The 23,206-nt window shown below is 37.4% G+C and overlaps 1 protein-coding gene across 4 annotated transcripts in view; it reads right to left on the bottom strand.

Annotated features, from left to right (window-relative positions):
- LOC149178694 (sulfhydryl oxidase 2-like) overlaps nt 1-23,206 on the bottom strand; it is a 284,209-nt gene that overhangs the window by 161,222 nt on the left and 99,781 nt on the right. For all 4 annotated transcript variants that reach the window (XM_089420399.1, XM_089420398.1, XM_089420400.1 and 1 more), the window contains 2 exons: nt 12,974-13,152; nt 8,601-8,670 (listed from right to left, as the gene is read on the bottom strand). In XM_089420399.1, the coding sequence (XP_089276525.1) occupies nt 8,601-8,670; nt 12,974-13,152 (249 nt within the window). The remainder of the gene's footprint in view (nt 1-8,600; nt 8,671-12,973; nt 13,153-23,206) is intronic.

Below are 23,206 nucleotides of genomic sequence, written 5' to 3'. Positions count from 1 at the left end.
CTGCTACTGAAATGGGTTCTTTACCATCCCCATTTTTTCCCTGAAGTAGTCAAACTTTGTCCTTCCAAGGGCCTTGGTGAGGATGTCTGCCACCTATTCTCCTATAGGAGTGTAGCTCAACTGTACTGCTCCTCGTTGGACATAGTCCCTAACAAAGTGACACCAGATATCAATATGCTTCGACCTATCATGAAACACTGGATTCTCAAAGAGCTTGATGCAACTCTGATTATCGCACATGATCATGGTCGCCTCCATATTCCTTCTGAATAGGTTCACAAGCTGTTTTCTAAGCCATATGGCCTCACACTTGCTGCCATATATTATGCCTCAGATGAGCTCAGAGCCACGGACTTCTGTTTCCTACTGCACTAGGAGGTCATTCTTGATCCAATGTTGAAACAGTACCTAGAGGTACTTTTCCGGTCCACTAAACTTCCTGCCCAATCTGCATCAGTAAATCCACTCAATCTGATATCCTTGCTCCTGGTGTACAAGATTCCATAATCAACTATTCCTGTAAATACCTGAGAACATGTTTGGTTGCTGCCCAGTGCGCCCTCTTTAGTTCCACCATGAACTGACTAAGGGTGTTGACAACGTAGCAAATGTCTGGCCTAGTATTGACCAAATACATCAGGGACCCTATGAGCTGCCTGTATAGGGTGGGATCGACATCCTTGTCTTTTGATGCATCAATCTTCTTCCAGTTGGTGATCATTGGCGTAGCCATAGGTCTACAGTCCTCCATCCCGAATCTTTTCAGGATTTTTGTAGCATACCTCCCTTGCCCAAGGAAGATTTCTCCCTTCTGCTGCCAAACTTCCAACCCTAGGAAGTAGTGCATTCGTCCCAAATCCTTCATATCGAATTATGTGGCTAGATTCTTCTTGCAGTCCCCAATGAGTCTGGATGATCTTGTCAGAAATAGATCATCCACATACAATACTAAGATTAGCTGCTCGTTCTCTACAACTAGATAGTACAGATTCAGATCTGTGTCACTCTTGACAAACCCCATCTTCTGCAAGTAGCCATCTATTCGAACATACCATGTTGTCGATGCCTGTTTCGGCCCATACAAGGCTTTCTTCAATTTGCATACATGAGACTTCTTCTCATGAGTTTCAAAGCCCTTTGGTTGTTCAATGTATACCTCTTCTTCTATTACCCCGTTCAAAAATGCCATTTTGACATCCATCTGATGGATCTCCCATCCCATCTGGGCTGCAAGAGATATCACAGTCCTAATAGATGTGTACTTGGCTATCGAGGCAAAGGTCTCCTCATAGTCAATCCCTTCTTTTTTAGCATACCCCTTAGCCACAAACCTGGCCATGTATTTCTCAACACTGTCGTCTACAACGTATTTGATCTTGTAGATCCATCTTGAACCTACCACTGATCTGTCTTGGGGCCTTGGCACCACCTCCCAAACATCGTTTACCAGTATGGAGTTGTATTCCTCTACCATCGCATCTAGCCAAACCTGATGTTGAGTTGCCTCCTTGAAACTGGCAAGCTCTCCATCCTGAGCTACTAATGCCTGATATCTATCTGGTTGTTTTTGCTCCCTCTTATTGTTTCTTGGCGCACCGATGAAGTCTTCTGCATCTCACAGAATATGACGAAGTTCCCTGCTAGTTCTTCCTCTGCCAACAGGTGCTTCTGTTCGCTCCTCCTCCTCATCCTAAGAATCTTCCTACCCTGAGGATGAATTCTTTACTTTTGTTGGTTGAAGAGGCTTAACCAACGGCTCTTCTTTCGACTACTCCTCGGAAGGCAACTCGCGAGATCTTCTGAAGGCCTTATCCTCCATGAACTTCACATCTCATCGTACTACTACCTTCCTGCTCCCTAGAAGATAGATTCTGATGCCTTAGCGTCCTCGCTATATCCCACCAAATATCCCTTTTCCGCAATCTGATCCAACTTCTTCCTCTTTTCTTCAAGTATGCGGCAATATGCTAAACTCCCACATATCCTGAAATCACTGACTTCAGGTGTCTTCCCTGTGAAGACTTTCTCTGGAGTAATCTTGCCCACTACCCGATGAGGAGTCGTGTTCTAAACATAGATTGTTGTGTTGCACGCTTCTGCCCACATGAATTTTGGCATATCCTGATCATACATCATGGCCCTAGCTACTTCTATAATAGTCCTGTTCTTTCTTTCTGCTACCCCATTCTGCTCCGGGTTGTAGGGAGCTGTCCACTCTCTTCTGATGCCCTCCTTAGTGAAAAAATCAGTGAAGTCCTTATCAACATATTCTCCACCATTATCTGAGCGCAAAACTTTTATTTTCTTCCCAGTCAGATTCCCCACCAGAGCCTTGAACTCCTTGAATCGACAGAAAACCTCACCCTTGGTTTTCAGAAAATAAATCCAAGTTTTCCTTGAGTGGTCATCAATGAAGATAAGGAAATACTCGACACCACTGAGAGCTTTGACGGACATAGGTCTGCAGATATCTAAGTGTATCAATCCTAGTACACTCTTGGCCTTGTGTTTGCTCCTAGGAAATGCTACCTTGGCATACTTTCCTAGAGCACATCCCTTGCATACATCATCTCATTCTGTACTCAGATCCGGAACTCCTGTTACAGTGCTCCTGAGAATTCTCAGGGCTCCATGGTGCAACTGACCCATTCTTTTGTGCCATAGTTCGTTCAAGTCCTTGTCTCCATGACTGCCTATTAGTGCCATTGGTGATTCTAGTTGTAATCTATACAACCGATTACTTTTGATCCCGATCTGCACTTTCTTTTTCTAGCTTGGGTGTTTGACGTATACCTTCTCCTTGATGAAGTAGACGTCATAGCCCTTGCCTTGTAGTTGTGACACGGAAAGTAAGTTTATCCCCAATCCTGGTACATGCAGCACATTTGTAGCACGGAACTGTTCTCCCAATTCTGTCTGAAAGACTATGGTACCCTTACCTACTGGAGTACACTTTGCCTTGTTCCCCATGGTGATCTGAAAGTTCATCTTCTCTTCTCGATATTCTTAGAAACACTTCCTTATTCCCGTCATATGCCACGAGGCTCCACTTTCTATACACCATACTTCTAATGATGCAGCACTAGTCATACACACCATTTCTTCTTCCAGCCTGGAAGCTAACATAGAGAAATCAAAATCTCTTTCTCTTGTGCAATCTTCTGAGAATCTGTGTGAGTCCCCTAACCTGGATGCCTTTGCATCATGGTCTCGACCCATAACTGATTTTCCCTTCCTGTCTCTGATTACTTCCTGTTATACCATGTGAAAATTCTATCACTGCAGCTACTGATTTACTTTTCCTACTTATTCCACAATAAGTTATTTATGAGATTACTTCAATAAACATTAAAATAAAAACTGCTACAGATATCACACTGTAATATAGAAACAAACATATGCACAAGAATCAACACATTGACACAGTTATTTTGGACAACAGTCCTCGGAAAAACCCAATGTGGGAAAACTGGTGTAGTAAGGGAAGTTTTTATTACTTAGCAATTCTTCAGTACAATAGGGTGCTAAACTAGCTTACCCACAGAGGGAAAAAATTCTCCAGCACTTCTCCCAATCCCAGTGTCAACCCAACTGATCTCTGCATGGCTCTCAGGTGCTATGCATCAGCCCTGGGCCTCTCTTCGTAACCCACGCAGGCCCAGTAAATGACTGCGCAGTCTCATGCTACCTCTGCGTCTGCCTGAAATGCCCTAAGTCTGCCTCTCTTGCCTCTGTGTTGATCTCTAGTAGCTGATCCAGTCTCTCTGTTCCGTACTTGCTGCTTCCTGACTGCTCACCAGACCATTGGTTCAATTTCTCAACTAACCCCGCTCCAGAAATTGAACTGACTAGTCTCCCTCAGTGTGTTCTCCAAGTGACCCTCAAGCCTCCTCTTATACTTTTCTCATTGACACATCAATGGCTGAGATTAAGTCCCTAATCAACGGCTAAGATTAAATCTGGCTTGATCCATGACTTTTGGACCCTTCTAACATAGTTTTATATTAATTCACATTAATATTTTATTTTCCCTAAGTTTAGACTTAGGGACTCTATTAAAAATATTAATTATTTTAATATCTCCCAAACTATTTAGAATCTGCCCAAACCATTTCTAAGTATTGGAGATCTCATGTGCTTTAACCTCTCCACCAATTTCGTGGCTAGAGCACATCCAATGCTACCCCAAATCAATAGATTATGTACCTGCACAACTTAAACAGCAAGTACAACCAAATACAAAAGCATGAAGTTAACTATATCAGAATCATGTCAATATAATGGAAGCAATTAGACTTTAGACATCAAATAACTAGATAGGTTCATGATCAACAAGAAACACATACTTCTTGCTAGGGTTATTGTCATAACCTAGATCATCTTATTAAGACTTAACGCAACTCAATCAAGATAACAAACTTTTACTCTTACAAACCCTAGATTCCACCTTTGCGACACAAAGCCTTTAGTTATTAGTAATTTAATCAAATAACAATTCTACTATGCATGTTAGAATCTACTAGAGCTTGTTGCAAACCCTAGATTTTCATCATTAAAACTAAAACATATTAATAATATCATCAAGTCCTAGAATATCAATCTTTTACTAGGACATTGGTACAAAGTCTAGAATTCATAAACTAAAACATGAGTAACAACTGATAGGTCAGCATACTCACATATACATAACTAGGATTTTATAATCATATACTAGCATATCACAATTATATCTACTAGGTAAACCCAAGACACGGACATTAATACATTAAACTTAGATATATCACAATTTTGATTAAACAAACGAATGTATACCTATGGTTTCATTCCTAGGATCTTACAATGGTTTTGCTTATAAACCCTAATTTACCAAGACCTAAAGATCTAGGGTTTCAGTATATAGCTTAGACATTAACAACAAACCCTAAAGAATCAGGGTCTCTATCAAAACTCTAAATATCAAGAAAAATGGATTTCTAAACTTCATCATCAACTCTAAGTAGGTTAGGGTTTCCTAATTAATATTGACACGCCCTTAGGTTAGGGTTTTATAGTGAACCTTTTAAGGTTCCACAAGAATGATAATATAATGCGGGTAGATTCAATCTGATGATTAATCACCCTAACAAGAATCGCTTACAATTCAAAACCGTAGGCATAACGATGTTAGTAATGTAAAGCAAATTTAAAAGAGAATGAACATACCTTTCATTTGAAGAGAACTTTGTAACAAAGCTTATAGGCTAAGACATACCTTGAGTTGTTTCTTAACAAACCTTGTAGGACATCAATGCTTGAAGGGCTTCTTTGTAGCAGAACTTCTTGTCCTTTGAAGTCTTCTTCATAACCTTTGAGCAATCAACAAGCTTCCCTATCCAAGGAAAATATAAAGAGAAAGATTATTAGTATACAATACAAACAAGTCTTGATGTAAGGAGGAAACCAAACATGAAAAGATGAAACTAAGAATAAAAGACTTATCTTTCGGAAAAATGGTGGAGGCTCCCTCTTAACCCAATTGTTTTGACGGATACTTAGTAGTATAAGTCCTCGACTTCTGATTCTTTGATCTTATTCTTCTTAGGAGGAGCTTCATCAATAACATTCCCATGTTCCCTCTCTCTTCTTATTTCTTGGATTCTCTAGATAATGGCTTTTGTAGTGACCCATCTTGTGACAGTTGTAACATTGAATCTTGGATAGGTCCACTTTCTTCTTTGGTCCTTTGAACTTCTTGAAGGTTCCCTTCTTGTGATGAGCAAAATAGGCATTCGAGGTGTTTTCTTCTTCCTCCTCCTTGTTGTTTACTAACGATATTCTGGCTTCTTCTTGACTACATGCATTCCACATTTATTCAAATGTTGGAGTATCCTTCCAACTGTTAAGTCTTGATACAAAGGCACTCCAAGATTTTGGTAGTCCTAGAAGGGCAGTAATTATGAGCTCCTTTTCTGGGACAACTTCATCTATTGCTTGGAGTTCATTTCTGATTCTGGATATCCTTATAAAATATGATGAAACGATATCATCATTTGTCATCTTAACAATTCTTAGTTCATTCTTCAAGCTTCCTATTTGAAAAATATTCTTGATTGTAAATAACTTGGAGAGAGCCTCATACATTTCTTGAGCGGAATTTACGTTGTATATGTATGGAATTAGGTTATCCTTAACTCCGTCCACTATTAGATTCATAGCCACGATTTCAATTTCTCTAAACTTTGCTTTCTCGGCATAACTTGATTCATATGTAGGCTTCTTGATTTTTCCTTGAACGAGATCCAAAACTTTGTTCTTTTCGAGAATGAGGTCTATCCTCTTTTTCCAGGCCCTGTAGTTGGAGGCTCCTTCTAATTGTTTCTACCTTCATTGAGTTTGACATAGTTCTTGTAGATGGTAGACTTCTCTCCTTATATGATCCTCTTTAATGACCTTTCCTTGATCCTTTTCTTCAATACATATTCCGCCTACCCTTTTTTCCTTCCTTCTGCACCTTAGCTTTGAACCATGTTAGAAAATTAGAAAGGTAGAAAGATTTTCTTATGTTGAAAATTACTTGTGATGCTCTTATGTTCTTCTTTATCTTTGTTTCATCAAGCAATTATCAAAACAAAACATGAAGATCAAGGACACCAAATGTAGGCGGACAGCCAGGGCTAAAACCCTTATATAGGTGAAAACCTAGTCAAGAACTCTTCCTTCAGAAATTCAAAATGAGATAGACCAAGACCCTAGACGAATAGACCTTCCTCCACCAAGTCAGCACTCAAACTATTCTTCCAACTGCATCAAAATTTCGGCCCCCTCTTGCAGCTTTAGTTCCTTCACACGTGTGAGACAAGAGAGAGAAAATTTTGACTTACTTAGCAAGATAATGACCTCCTTCTCCTTCGCTAGCCCTTTTCTTCTTCTTCCTTAGAATTTGTACCTTTTACTGCTTTCAGCTACTGCAATTCGAACTTGTTCTGAGTGAGTGACAAATGAGGTCGAGTTGCTCCAATATATAGGCTTCTTGTGAGGTCGAATTCCCCTGTTGAGGACGACTTTTCCTTCCTTGAGGTCGACTAGGTGGAGGAGGCCTACAAGACCTAACATACGATAAACTAAATTACTTCTTTGACAAATAAATCCCAAGAAGGGTTCTTTACAATATGAGATGGGCAAGGACACTTGACATAAAACCTGGAAGCCTACAATGGAAGCTATTACCTATAAACAATTGACCAAAGCATGAAACCCATGCTTTAATAAGTCAATTTATTTAATAATATCATTTATGTTACTTTCTTTTGATAAATATAATACATCATGACTCAAATATAATTATGAAGACCAACACTAGTTACATTCTTCAACACTTCAGGCCTCCATTTTTTGAACCTTGCTCTGATAAGATGTTGGAAATCGGGAGGATTTTACTTATTAAAAGATTTTCATTACATGATAATTACTTGTGAGTCTTTTATTATGATTATTATTACGTTTTCTTTCTTCATTAGGCAATTACCATAAAATATGAAGATGAGACATCCAAGACCCATGACCACAGAAAACCACCTCTAAATGCCATGTCAAAATCTTCCATTATGTTCAACAAAATCATCATCAAGAGACCAGCAACAAGAAATGTAACAAGTAGAATTTCCACATGTTCTAGCTCAAAAACTTCTTCTTCCATCATAGACTTTGGCCTTCTATCTTCAGAGAAATTTCAGAGATAAATTACTCAAGAATGTGTGTCCAAATGAGCTCATATCATCTTCTATTTATACTTTACAGAGGGGTGTGGACACACATGTCCATCGGGGCTGGTGTCGTCTTTTCATGTAGGCCAACTTTGCATCTAGAGGGATTTCGACCCAAAATTACAAATTTATTTTTCATTTTTCTTTTCAAGAGGTCCAAATGGGACTTTGACCCTTTGACTCAACAAAACCTAGAAGCATGAAGAACATGCTTATCTAATAAAATAATAATAATAAAATTCTTTTTGAGCATGAAACTCATGCTTGAAAAATAATTTTTCTTTTTCTCTCTCTTTCGTTTTCTTCTTTTTTCTTTTTACATAAAATACATAGAGGTACATTTATGAAGACCAAAACTAGTTACATCTTTCAACAAGAATGTTGAGGTTGGGCCTCTCTCCCCTTTTTAGTTGTCAATATGTTCCAGTGTTAATCCATTTTAATATCATCTAGCAAATAACTTGAAAAAACAAATGCAATATAAATTTCAGTTTGTACCTCGGCTGGATCAGAGGTCCAAATGGGACTTTGACCCTTTGACTCAACAAAACCTAGAAGCATGAAGAACATGCTTATCTAATAAAATAATAATAATAAAGTTCTTTTTGAGCATGAAACTCATGCTTGAAAAATAATTTTTCTTTTTCTCTCTCTTTCGTTTTCTTCTTTTTTCTTTTTACATAAAATACATAGAGGTACATTTATGAAGACCAAAACTAGTTACATCTTTCAACAAGAATGTTGAGGTTGGGCCTCTCTCCCCTTTTTAGTTGTCAATATGTTCCAGTGTTAATCCATTTTAATATCATCTAGCAAATAACTTGAAAAAACAAATGCAATATAAATTTCAGTTTGTACCTCGGCTGGATCAGAAGCATTTGTTGGTAATTCTTCATTTTCAAATTTCTCATCGTCGAAACTATATGACCTGAAAACAAAACCTTTACATAACTAAAGACATTCTTCATAAGAGATAAGGTTACTTACAAGAAACAGTTTACGAGTGTTTGGATTAAGGAACATATCAAATCCAACTATCTATTTCAAAATATTATTTTTTCTAAAATCATTGTTAAAAAAGTAGTGGAATAAGCATGCAATTCAAACATCTCTTCATAATGCTTTGAAGATGAATAATATTGATCAGTGCTCTTCTTCAAATTGGAGATTATGTCAAGCAAGAACTCAACCCTTGAAACAACATGCTTATCCACCAATAAGCATTAAGTCTGTTATGCACTTATCATCAATGTTATTGTGACTACGTGTTACTACATATATAATTGCATTCCAATGGCAATAGAAAGCAATAACAATTGAATAATACAAATGTATGAACAAGCAAGTTTGACAATTGCCATTTGAATGGCACTGATTGATGAATGCTGAACGATGTTCGAAATCTAGAATTACGATTTATGTATAAAAATCATATTTTTGATAGACATGAAATGATGAACAAAGAAGTTTGAAAATTGAAATTTGAAATTAAAGAGTACCGTCTAAGTACACAAATACAAACTTGCCTATAGCATGAATCAACAATGCAATAAAACCCCTATTTCACTAGGGACAACTATCATGGAATTTGGACACTGATTGTGATGATTGAACACCTTTCTACAACTCTTTCAAATGTTTCTCCATATTATCTCCATAAAAACCCTTAGTGTGCCAAAAGATTTAGACAAAGCTAGAGCATTTTGAAGAAGTTTAAAGTTGTGGTATGTGGCCTTGAACACATTTTGTATGTAAACCGTCAAAAACTAGGGGATAGGTATTGAGCTGCTTGAAAAAATTCTAATTTGTTGGTCTCAAAATTCTGCTTTTGTTGGTTTGGTAAAAAGAAATAAAACAAATTCCATGTGTTAAGCTCTAATGGGCATATTCAGACAGTATGGAACTGACTTTATCCTTGTTATGTAGAAAACTCTAGATGGTTCCAATAAAAAGGATGCTGAGGTTGGTGCACAACTTTGCATGAACCACATGAAAGTAAGCATCAAAAATGTTGTGAAAGACTGTTACAGATTATCCAAATTTATGCAGTGTTGATGATTTTGCTTGAAGCAAGTGTAAGAAGGGCTGTGTCAAATTCCCTTGCCCTTGTAATCAGGTTGATTCATGTGGGTAGCTCACATAGAGGCGAGGTAACTTTTCATCAAAAGTGATGAGGTAATCTTAGCTCAATAAGGCTAGTTGGCACACTGTCCAAACCATTATCTAAATCTTATTGTAAAATCAAATCTCAATATCAAAATACTACTTTGACCTTGAATGGTAGGAAAGCAAGAGAGAAAACCAGAGACAGGTGGATGTAGAGGCATGGAATTTTGCAAACATAAGGCCAAGATATATACCACCATCTACAGACCTCCATAAAAAGAGTACGTCCTTGAATTGCTTCCCAGCCACAAATGAATGCAGGACAACTCACTCTCATACATGATTGTTAACTATCTCCTAGTCCTCATTTCATTTCATACTTTCAACCACAGTTGTCTGGAGTGACTGGGCCTTGCGAGTAACATGGCTCCATAAGTGGAGCTAAACACTTCAAAAGAAAACAACCTTTTTGACCTCCTTTCTTTTAGTGATATGTTTACTCAGCGCCTCTCTTCCTTTTGTTCTTTGTTTCCTTTTCATGACTTATGACCCTACTTAAATATATGTCTGTCTATATATGCATCAAGCATTTGCTCATTGGCTGTACCTTAAATGCTGACTTGTCTTTCAGTGCAATTGACACTTACTGATCATCTGAGGAATTTTGCAGGCAAATCTCATTCCTTAAAACAAGAGGAGATCAAGTATATTCATGTTTGCTAAGAAGAGGAACAAAATGATGCCCTCTCGTCCTCATCCTTTCTTTACAAAAACACGGAAGTATGCAAAAGACAACTAGGTTTGCAAATGCACAATCATCTGGAACACTTACTGAATATCTTGAAATGACATCAGTTTAAAGATCTCGTAGTAGACAGAAAAAATGTTTTGAACATATAGTGCTCCACTCATTAGAACAAGAAGTATCCTTACACAGATGTTCCAAAGTTTAGAGGAATCTTATTTTGTCTCAAAAACATCTGGGAGATTTAATTCTACCTTCGGAATGCATTTTAGACCAATTGATTTGGCTCAGTGACACTTTCTTTTTTCATTGAGTACTGCTTATAATCACGTGCAAGAGGCACCTATACTATGTGAGATATTGCAATGAGCAGAAGCAACATGCATGCTACAAAAGTTACCCTTCAGTCGATAAGCTTCCACCACTGGTGAGATCTATACAACCAGAGCCACTCAGGACTTGCACCTAACCCCAACAACAAATCATAAGTTCTGGCGTAAACATAAGCACGAGCACAAGCAGTAAACATAAAACTCCCAACATGGTTCATATTCAGAAGCTTTCTATAATAAAAAGCAGTAAAATGTTGCAGGATAGACTTCTACCCTGATGGGAGAAATAACAGAGCCTACTTACACCAACCCAGCAAGCTACTGTTGACTCTGACATTTCTGACTTGCAGCAATAGGCTTTGAACCAACTTTACCTGGTACTCTTGTCAAGGATTTTTAGACAAGGAATAACTTTAAGTAATCTCCTGAAGTTGTACCTACGTTAAGAGCACCCACCACTGGTGAGATCTATACAACCAGAGCCACTCAGGACTTGCACCTAACCCCAACAACAAATCATAAGTTCTGGCGTAAACATAAGCACGAGCAAAAGCAGTAAACATAAAACTCCCAACATAGTTCATATTCAGAAGCTTTCTATAATAAAAAGCAGTAAACATGTTGCAGGATGGACTTCTACCCTGATGGGAGAAATAACAGAGCCTACTTACACCAACCCAGCAAGCTACTGTTGACTCTGTGACATTTCTGACTTGCAGCAATAGGCTTTGAACCAACTTTACCTGGTACTCTTGTCAAGGATTTTTAGACAAGGAATAACTTTAAGTAATCTCCTGAAGTTGTACCTACGTTAAGAGCACCCACCACTGGTGAGATCTATACAACCAGAGCCACTCGGGACTTGCACCTAACCCCAACAACAAATCATAAGTTCTGGCGTAAACATAAGCACGAGCACAAGCAGTAAACATAAAAACCCAACATAGTTCATATTCAGAAGCTTTCTATAATAAAAAGCAGTAAACATGTTGCAGGATAGACTTCCACCCTGACGGGAGAAATAATAGAGCCCACTTACACCAACCCAGCAAGCTACTGTTGACTCTGACATTTCTGACTTGCAGCAATAGGCTTTGAACCAACTTTACCTGGTACTCATGTCAAGGATTTTTAGACAAGGAATAACTTTAAGTAATCTCCTGAAGGTGTACCTACTTTAAGAGCACCCACCACTGGTGAGATCTATAAAACCAGAACCACTCAGGACTTGCACCTAACCCCAACAACAAATCATAAGTTCTGGCGTAAACATATGCACGCAGCACAAGCACAAGCAGTAAACATAAAACTCCCAACATAGTTCATATTCAGAAGCTTTCTATAATAAAAAGCAGTAAACATGTTGCAGGATAGACTTCTACCCTGATGGGAGAAATAACAGAGCCCACTTAAACCAACCCAGCAAGCTACTGTTGACTCTCTGACATTTCTGATTTGCAGCAATAGGCTTTGAACCAACTTTACCTGGTACTCTTGTCAAGGATTTTTAGACAAGGAATAACTTTAAGTAATCTCCTGAAGTTGTACCTACTTTAACAGCACTTATAAGTAGCATCGTAACGATCTTGAGGCAGATTACAAGTCTCAATATGGATTGTAAGCTGCATTTAAGAGATAACAACCATCTAAGGTCAAATGTATAAGACACGGCATGCATGAATTGAAAAACCTGGAAAAAAATAAAAAATAAAAATAAACATTCGTTCATTCACCAAAATGTTATACTGTTAAGCATGGCATGCAACCAGTTTGTATAAATGTTCTCATAGAGAAGTCCATTACCTCCAAAATTCAGGACCACAGACCAATTTACACTGGATCACACTAGTCCATTGTCATAAATTAACATGCGAAATCGTAAGGCTTCAGTAACTCATAAGTTCAAGGACATAGGTTGCAGGACTTCTGTGTCCACTTCAAATATTCGCAAACTGATAAGTCTCGTAAAAGTATGCATACTAGGAAAATCTCTGTAAAGTATATTAACAAACCAAGTGTTTGATCAAAAAAAAGAGATGAGCACTTACTTTCCAATCTTCTTATTAATCCATTTCAGTAGACGATCAGCCGTACGAGCATCTTCAATTGGTTCTATGCCACTATCCACCTTAGGTTCCCAGCTACCAAAGGCAAACTTGGATGGTGGACCCCAGAGTAGCAAGGGATAATGATTAACAGAAAATCTGTCACACAATTTTGTATTTACCTGCACTGTCATACATCGACACATAACATAGTATTGTCAAGGGGCAGCACCATATTATATACAACTGTATGCTAATATATCACTGAATGGCCTTTTCTACAAACATCATATTTCATAAAATCATACAAAGTTCAGTAGTTAGAAATAGAAACCTAATTTGCATCAAAGATCAGTTTCAGAGTAATAACAAGAAAAGTGAATCTTCACTGAATCACAAGCAAAGTTGCTTCAAGATATAAAAATTGCAAAAAGGGCATATACTTTTGTATACAGGGTAATCAATATTATCTTATAAAGCTATGAAAGGTTTATTCCTTGTTCTAAGATCTAAAACAATGTTAGAAAAAAGGTCTATACCATAGATAAAATCATTTTCATTTAAATGAGCTATGATCCAGATGCAATTTATAAAACGATTATTTTGTTTAAAACTACGGGCAAGCCAAGATTGGCTGTTTTTTTTCCAATTATTTCCCAATTGTTGCCAACTTAATCTTTTTGGGATCCTCAACAATTAATTGCCAATTATGATTATTTCATCTATGGTCTATGCAATAACTAATCAAAGTCTAACAATAGCATATATAAAAACTCTGAATGAGATGACAGGGTAGCAAGGAGGAGTTAGTGTCGTGTGTCAACAGAAAGGACATGCAGCAGTTTCATCAATCCTTGGTGCTTGTGCAGAGGAGAAAGGACAAAAGCTTGAATTGGCTTTAAGCCATCACGGCCCAGCCTCCATGCCATCCCATCAGAGGATAGGAATTATCCAGAAGCATTATGAGTAATGACAAATAGTGCACCAATTACAAAGGTAGTTATGGTGGGTTTCAATCAGAGTAAGGGCATTCAACAATGGAGAAGGGGCTCATTAGCGCTGCAAAGGCGGGTTTTATCAGTACAGAGAAGCCAAAGCTTCCTACTAGTCCACAAGCATTTCTCTTGGAAAGAATCAAGGCCAAACTTGGTCTGCTTCTTTTGTATTTGGGAAAAGGATCTGGCCTGCAGATTCTTTTTTGGGAAGGAGGGCAACCCAGGATTGCAAACAGTGAAGAGTTTCAAAAGAGAGAAACTAACAAGGGTCTGCATAGGGGTAGACAAAGGAAGTGTAGAGCATCCTTAGACCCTGGAACAAGACCGCAAAAGACCGTGACAAAGAGGCCCTCTGTGATGGCTGCTGCAGAAGCTTACTACCATAGGTTTTCTGCAGAGGTCAATCAAGCAGTCGGGGGAATTGAAAACAGGGTATGGGAGAAAAGGGGACCAACATCCATCGATACCTGGTACAGGATTCTCAAGAAGCAGAGACGCCAAATTTCTAAGCAATGACAATTTGTATTTGTATTTGCACATTGAAATAAAAGGAACCCAACACAATGAGATACTCAATAAACTAAAGCAACTAGACAAGAGATACCTGGTACAGGATTCTCAAGAAGCAGAGACACCAAATTTCTAAGCAATGACAATTTGTATTTGTATTGGCACATTGAAATAAAAGGAACCCAACACAATGAGATACTCAATAAACTAAAGCAACTAGACAAGAAACATGTAAATTTAATCAAGCCATATGGGAGTCTGAAGCTGGAAGTGAGGAGCTAGAAGAAGCAATACAGACTACAACGGCAAAGCAAGAGGAGCAGAGAAGGACAATGATGGGGCCAGAACAGTCTAAGGAAGCTGTCAGAGCCAATCAAGGAGGGTATACTCACCATATCTACATAAATGTGGACTCTGAATCTGTCATTCCAGGTCAAACTATTGTGTCTTGTTTTCTGTTTGGTTATAACTTATGATAATAATGCTGCTGCAAGCTTCAGGAAGTAATGGTCTAGAAATCAGCAGATAAATTGCTTTTTTGGAATGCCAGTACTTGGTTAACTCCATAGATGGGGAAAGATGAAATGCAGATCAATTCCTACATATTTAGATTATTCTAGCTCAGCAAACCTTGGAAGAAGTCTACAGTCTGGGTTGATTGTACAGTTTTTTGTATGCTAGTAATACAAAGACTAGCTAAATTATGAAAATTCAAAAAACAATACAATATATAAATATACAATAATATGGAAGTCCATGTTGATGTAAGTAGCATACGCAGCATCGGAAGGTCTTTTACGGTTGTTTGGAGTCTTAGCATGTGGAAGACATTATTTGCCTCTTTTAGTGATTTATGTCTTCTTTCCTAGGTTTAACTTAGGAAGAGTACGATAATTAAAGTCGATTAATTATTGTGGACAATTGGGTTATTTTCTAAGGATAAATAATTAATTATTCAAGTGACTTAGAAATAATCTCAACCGTTGATCTTCAAGATGTTTCTAGAAAGATTCTTCAAGATGTTTCTAGAAGGAAGATTCAAGATCTTTCTAGAGGGGAGATTAGGGTTAGAGATTTGGACTCAATGAAGATTATAAATGGAGGCTAGCGATGAAGGTGAAGACACAATGAAAGCACAAGGGTGTGAGCAAGTCATCATGAGAGAGAGCGATTCTCTCAGTTGTGCGAGTGGGTCAATGACCAGTGCGCAGAGGAGAAGTGTGAGTGGGTTTGAGTGAATCCAGGAGGGTTGAGTTAGAGGAGATTGGGCTGAGTTGCCGGAAGATCATGTTTGCCTAGAGGAGGACAAGCTGTTGGAGTGTTGGGGTATTTCTAGTGTGTATTAGTCAATGTTGCACGAAGCGAGGACGAAGTGGGGACGATTTTTGGAAGTGGGGACGATTTTTGGAAGCGGGGACGTGGAAGCGTCATTTCCCAAAAATCTAGGAGGCAAAGTGTAAGGCTCTAAATTTACTCATATATTTACCTTTAACAAAATATGGAACCTATTTTAAGAAATTAACCAGAATTCATAACATCAAAATTCATTAATTTGTTGTTGAGTACTTACCTAGTTTGTTGTGGTTGAAGATGCTTTAGAATTACTCTCGTTCTCGCTCCTGCTACCAAAAGACCAAAACCTCCTAGCCAAACTGGATACAACCTAGGTACTCAGTCCAGAATGCTTCTCAATTGATGCAATCTATTCTCAAGTGCCCAAAAACTTCAAGGACAATTAAGGCTCAGTCCTCAGTGTCTTCTGTAACAAATTTTCCTCCTCTCAATATTGCGCTTCCAAGCAGCAAAAGATCCCCCTTTCAGTCCTACTCCCTTCTCATTTTATTTCTTAGAACCACCGCTCATTCATCCTTCATTGCCTTGGTTGTGTGCCCCCTGTCTATTACATGGCACCTTACCGTGAATTAAAGAGGTAGTCGTGTTTTATATTGACACTCATCACTTACGTAGTGCTTTTGTTATTGATATTTATTTAATATTTTATTATATTATAACATTTTTAATGTTTAGCCCACGGGGCTTTGGATTGACGGTGAATGGGTGCGCTGTTAAGGCACTCCTTGCGATAGGTCACCGGTTCAAATCCCCCGTGGGTACTTAGGTTAGTCTTAAACTAGAAAAAAAACATTTTTAATGTTTAATCTTTAATTAAAAGTTACTTCTTTTATAAAAATAAAACTCCTTTTTAAACTTTAGTAATTCAAATTTAGAACCTTTAGATAATGTTCTATGGTTACCTATTATGATGATGACGCATACTAAAATACATGTTCCAATATATGTTTTTTGCGAGTTAGATATTTATTTAATATCTTCAACAATTACATCATTTATCCTATGCTTAGAATGTCTTCATAATTTGATATGACTACTAGTGCAGTGTAGGCGACGCATGCATGTGTAGCTATCATATGCATGCATCGTCTGCATGCTAATAATTCACATTTCGTTTATACTGGTAGATGGGTCATTACATACACCCCTCCTTCAGAAAACTTCGTCCCGAAGCTAGGTTTTTATATAATATATTAGTAATTATTTAATGATTAATATAATTTATGTTTAATGTGAGGACACTATAAAAATTAAGTTTTGAACATTTATAGGTTTTCAACTTTAATAGTTATACCCTATCTCAGTTGGGTTCCCAAGTTATTCCAAAATCATCCTATCCTTCCTAATCTCTTTCGCTCTCATCCTATCCGTCCTGTACTGGAATATGTCACGGCGTCAGTTATATTGATCTAACCATTCATAAAACTCAAGGGTGACAGCATCGACTATATCGACTTGATTTCCCAATAGGCATCCAACAATCATCATCACACGTCTAAGGGAGTGTGATTCCCACAGTCCTCCCATGACTTCAGGTTTTAGAAGATAAATGGTAGGCAATACCTCCACCCCTCCTAGTGGGACCAAGGTCAACACCCTATCATGAAATCTCATTGAGCCTTAATTGTTCTGAAGTTTTTGTCAACACATGGTCATTTTGATAACGATGCTATTTGCAATGTAAACACTTGTCCACACATTATAACATATGTATCAATATACATAAAATAAACAGTTTTTGTATAGCTCATACATGTTATCTACAATATAACATACTTGGCCATATCCTACTCATGTTATTAGCTTTCATATTGAAATTGTAATCATTCTTTTATTTCTATCTCATCAATCATATCGATATGCATAAATGAATCAAAATTATAGATATCTTAATTCATAACATAATTCATGATTTAGATTTTATAGCAAGGTTAATCAAATACTGAACTTCATCTTGGTATCCATAATTCAGTAAGGTTAATTTAAATAATATATTTCATATTGGTATCCACGTACCAATAGAATTAAGCAAATAACATATATCATATTTCAGTAACATAAAAATTCACTTTTATATGTGATCATTCCAAAATAGTTTTGAGTATCTAATTTAAAGTAAAGTAAATATATACAAAATATGGCTTAAAGTTCTTCAAAATTAACACAAGTTAGGGTATCTTTGACATATGATTTTTGTATCTTCCTGAATCCTAGGTAATCGACCCAAAGCTATATTTGTCCCACTGGACCTTAGCTTGGTCTACCAGATGGTTCCTGAGTTGTCGAACCCTACATTCCAATATACATAATGGTTCGACCGAAATGGTTCCCTCGTCTGATACCTATAGTTCCTTCCATTGAAGGTTATGAGATTTGGCAGTCATATAATATCTTAATACAGATACATGAAATACATTATGAACTTTATGCAAGTGGGATGGCAATGCAAGACGATAGGCGACAGAGCCAACTTTTTCCAGAACTTTCAAGAGTCCAATAAATCGGGGTGACAACTTTGTCCCTTTTTTGAATCGAATAGTGCTTTTATTTGGTCTTATGCAGATGAAAACCCGATCTCCTACTTCATAATTCCTATCTATTCTATGCGCATCCACATAACTCTTTTGTTTATCTTGTGCCTCTTTCAACCGTTGTCTAATTTGTTTTACATGTTCCTCTATTTCTTGAATTAATTCTAATCTCACTATCACTCGATCTTCTAACATGTCCCAACTTAACAGTGTCCTGCAAGCTCTGTCGTACAATGCTTCAAATGTAGGCATTCAGATTGAACTGTGATAACTATTATTGTATGCAAATTCAACTAAGGGTGAGTATTTTTCCCAGTGTGACTATTGATCCATGATGTACATCCTCAGCATATATTCTAGTACTTGGTTCACCCTTTCTATTTGCCCATCAATATCAGGATGATAAGCTGTACTTAAATTTAATTGAGTTCCTAAGGCTGATTGCATACAATTCCAAAATCTTGAAGTAAATCGTGAATCTCTATCTGATATGATCTTCTTTGGTACTCCATGAACTCTAATAATTTCATCTATGAATACTCGAGCTACGTCAGCAACTTCGTAAGTATCTCTTATGGGGATGAAATGAGTGCTTTTCATTAATTTATCCACCACAACCAGAATGGCATTGTGCTTTTGTGGAGTAAGAGGTAGCTTGACGATAAAATCCATATAAATTATCTCCCGTTTGGTCATAGGAATGTCGATAGGTTGTAGGAGACCTCCCGGGTGACAATGATCAGCTTTCACTTGCTAACATTTAAGACATTTTGCAAGGAATTGTACAATATCGCGTTTCATGCCTACCCAAAAGAAGAGTTTCTTTGTATCAGCATACATTTTCTTTACACCTGGATGTGCACAATGCAATGCTCTGTGGGCTTCCTTAAGGATGGTGTCTCAAAGATCCCTATTATCAGGAATGTACATCCTTCCATGAAATTGCAAAATTCCATCATCTTCTAGTTCATATCCCTCAAACTTAGGTTCTTTTCACTTTTTACTATCAAGGTCGGATCTCACTTTTAAATAGCAACTATCTCTCAAGAGATGTTCTAGTACTCGTTATCTTAAGTCTACCTTGATAGGTATGAGGGAAAACATCAGAAGTCTTCTGCTTAAAGCATCTGCCACTACGTTCTCCTTTCCTTTAAAGTATGAAATTCCAAATTCATACTCACTTAGGAATTCACTGCATCGTCTTTGCCTAGCATTCAAGTCTCTTTGAGTAAACAAATATTGTAGACTTTGATGATCGCTTTTGAGCATAGATCTTCTCCCTACTAGATAGTGTCTCCATATCTTTAAAGCTAGTACTACAGCGGCTAACTCTAAATCGTGAGTGGCGTAGAGTTCTTCATGAGGCTTTAACTTTCTTGAGGCATACGCTATTACTCCTTTATCCTACATTAATACTACACCTAATCGTTGCTTGGATGCATCAGTACACACAGTAAAATCTTTGTCCATATCAGGGACTCGTAAGATTGGTGCACTAGTCAACAGTCTTTTAAGTTCAAAGAATGTTTTATTACATTCCTCAGTCCATTCATACCTAACTCCTTTATGCTGAAGGGTTGTGATAGGTTTGCCAATTTTGGAGAATCTTTCTACAAACCTTTGGTAGTAACCAGCTAAACCCATAAAGCTTCGCACTTCATGTGCATTTTTCGGTATTAGCCATTCCATGATTGCTTTACCTTCTCAGGATCTATTGAGATCCCTTAACCTGATATAATATGACCTAAGTAATGAATCATTTTCTAAAAGAAGGAACACTTGGATAACTTTCCATATAACTGGTGTTCTTTGAGGCAAGATAATACTATCCACAAATGTTCTTCATGCTCCTTCTCATTTTTGGAATAGATGAGAATATCATCTAAAAAGACTTGTACAAATTGATCGAGATATTTGCGGAAAACGTTGTTCATAAGGTTCATGAATATTGTTGGTGCATTGGTCAATCCAAATGGTACCACAATGGACTCATAATGCCCAAAGCGTGTTTAGAATGCAGTCTTAGAAATATTACTTTCCTTAATTCTTAATTGATGATAGCCTTATCGTAAATCAATTTTTGAAAAGACCACAGCTCCTCTCATTTGGTCAAAGAGGTCATCAATTCAAGGCATTGGATACCGATTCTTTACTGTAACTCGATTTAAGTCTCGGTAGTCTATGCATAACCGTAAAGAACCATCATTTTTCTTGACAAAAATTACAGGAGCACCCCAAGGTGAAACACTGGGGCGAATGTGTCATATATCCAATAGTTCCTTCAACTGAATTTGCAATTCTTGAAGTTCTGGAGTTGTCATTCTGTAAGGTGTTTTAGAGATTCGTTTTGTACCAGATTTCGATTCTATTGTGAGATCCAACTCTCTTTCGGGAGGTAATCCTGGTATTCCTTTGGAAAAACATCTGGAAATTCAACTAATACCGGATATTGTTCTAAGGACGGTCCTTTCTCTTTGCTTACTTCTTGAACTGCATATGTCTGAAAACCTTTCCTTAAGCAATGCTTCATTCGCATTGCTGAGATGAAGTGTAAAGATACCTTTCTCTTGATACCTTGGATTTGGATCGTCTCTCCTTCATCATTTATACAGAGAATTATTTTCCCATAACAGACTATCCAAGCTTGATGAGCTTCTAACCAATCCATACCTATGACGAGGTCATAAGTTCCTAGGGCTGTGACATAAACTTTTAATTTAGTCGAACATCCCTAAATCAATTCTACATTCCTCCACACTTAAATCTACGGATTGAAATTCTCCTTAAACCATTTCTACCTATCTGAAATCATTTTTCTTGCACGCTGCCAACCCACATTGATTTAATGCATACGACGAAATGAAACTATCAATAGCACCAGTATCAAATAAGATTTTGAGTTTTATGCCGTTAATAATATCTGAAGATTCCACTACAGTGCACTGATGTGCTACTTGGTTGTTGTCGACCACAGCATGGATCTTGTGATTGCCTTGGGTATTTGATGATGGCTCTTTCCCTGTTCTATGCATTGTACTTGATGAAGCTTCCGGACAATCACGTTGAAAATGTGGTCCTCTACATCCCCAACAATTAACCTGGGTCAGTTCCCTTGAATCATATTGTGAGTTTCTAGACAAGGAGCTTCGTCCTCTTATGCCACTTCCTCTCGTGTTTCTTCCTCTATTAACAGTTCCACGAGATTTCCATGGACTTGTGTTTAATGATTCAGCAGCTATAGTGTTAACAGCCATGGGAGCTCTTGCTCTACTCCTCTTGGGGTGAATCTATTACCATAAGGAGGTGGCCTTGAGTTACTTCCCCTGAAGAAGTTTCGAGGAGTCTTTCCTGGAAATTCTGGCTGTAGAGGTTTTGTTGGCCTGACATCCCTTTTTATTCCTAGATGCTCCTTTGCATAACAGCGACATTCCACTACCTCGGCTACTGATGATGGCTTCCACATCCTAACCATGGCCCTGATGCGAGGATTTAACCCATATATGAAGCGCTCAGCTTGACGTTCATCAGAATCTAAATAATGAATATATTTCACAAGCTCCATAAACCTTATTTCATATTCTTCAATTGTTTTGTTACCTTGGACTAACATATGAAAGGCCCCGGCTTACTATTCTTGAAAATATGGAAGTAAGAAATTAGCGCGGAATCTTTCCTCAAAAAATCCCCAAGGAACATTATCCATTGTAAGGTGTAATTGTTTTTCTAGATTCCCCCACCAAATCAAGGCTCTTTCCTTTAATTGAAATACGGCAATTTTCGTTTTGGAAGTAGAAAAGTACTCTCTTAGTGCAAAACATCTGCTCATTCCTTCTAACCATGCTTCAACACATTCTCCAGCTCGTCCTCTTGAAAATTCTGGGAGTTTAATTTTCTGCAACTCCCTAGAAATATCTTCCTTTGATTGTCTATAATCAGAACCTTTGGGTTCTGTGGATTTCTTTCTTCAAGTTGAGGTTGCTCTTCTTTGGTTTTAGCTATTGGCGGCCCTTTTAATGTTTCTAATATGGCTTCCAATGAGCACATTATAATGGTTAACTCCGGTGCTGGAGTAGTTGGCATTGATGATGGTGGCGATGGCGGTGGCGATGATGATGGTGATGACGACGGTGGTGGCGTTAGCAATGGAAATGCTACCCGATCACATCGTCGTCGTTGATATGTCCTTACCATCGTAGCTTTTCCTGGATACATAATAAAATTATGAAAATTTGAGGTATAGTTTTAGATAATTTTGCAAATTCAAGCTCACAAACAGGTATAGTTTTTTTTTGCTATTTTTACCTGCAAGGCAAGTCTTACTGGTACCGAGCTCAAGGAGGGTGGTATCGCTACCTCATTGTCCTAATGCATGGTGTTCTACCCTGATGTAAATAGTTCTTAATGAAATGCATGGGTCTTCATAGACCATAGTATTACTTCGTAATTTTTTAATGTAATATATATTATAAATTTTAAGGAAATTTGTATTTAAATTTTTAACTTATGTATTATGCCTACCTTAATCTATGATAAGGTTTTAATATCTTTTAGAATTTATTTTAATAAAATCTTCATATAATATAAATTCTCAATATAAAATCGCATGGAGATGATAAATCAAAATAAAACATATAATTTATATAAATATTGGGAATATAAATAATATAAAACCATTACAACAATGTCCTATAATTATCTGTTTATAATATAATACTAAATCACCACTTTGATACATGCCAAAGTTAACCTCTATAATGTACATGAAGCATCAATAGTTATGCATAAAATCTTAAAATCTTAAATTAACTATTAAAATATTAAACTAAACTTCTTTTAATACAATTTTG

This window comes from Pinus tabuliformis, chromosome 4_1, assembly GCF_031772625.1.
Source record: "Pinus tabuliformis cultivar Carrire ecotype Pingquan chromosome 4_1, CPIR1, whole genome shotgun sequence".
Classification (NCBI taxonomy): Eukaryota; Viridiplantae; Streptophyta; class Pinopsida; order Pinales; family Pinaceae; genus Pinus; species Pinus tabuliformis.
This window is presented reverse-complemented; position numbering and strand designations above follow the sequence as displayed.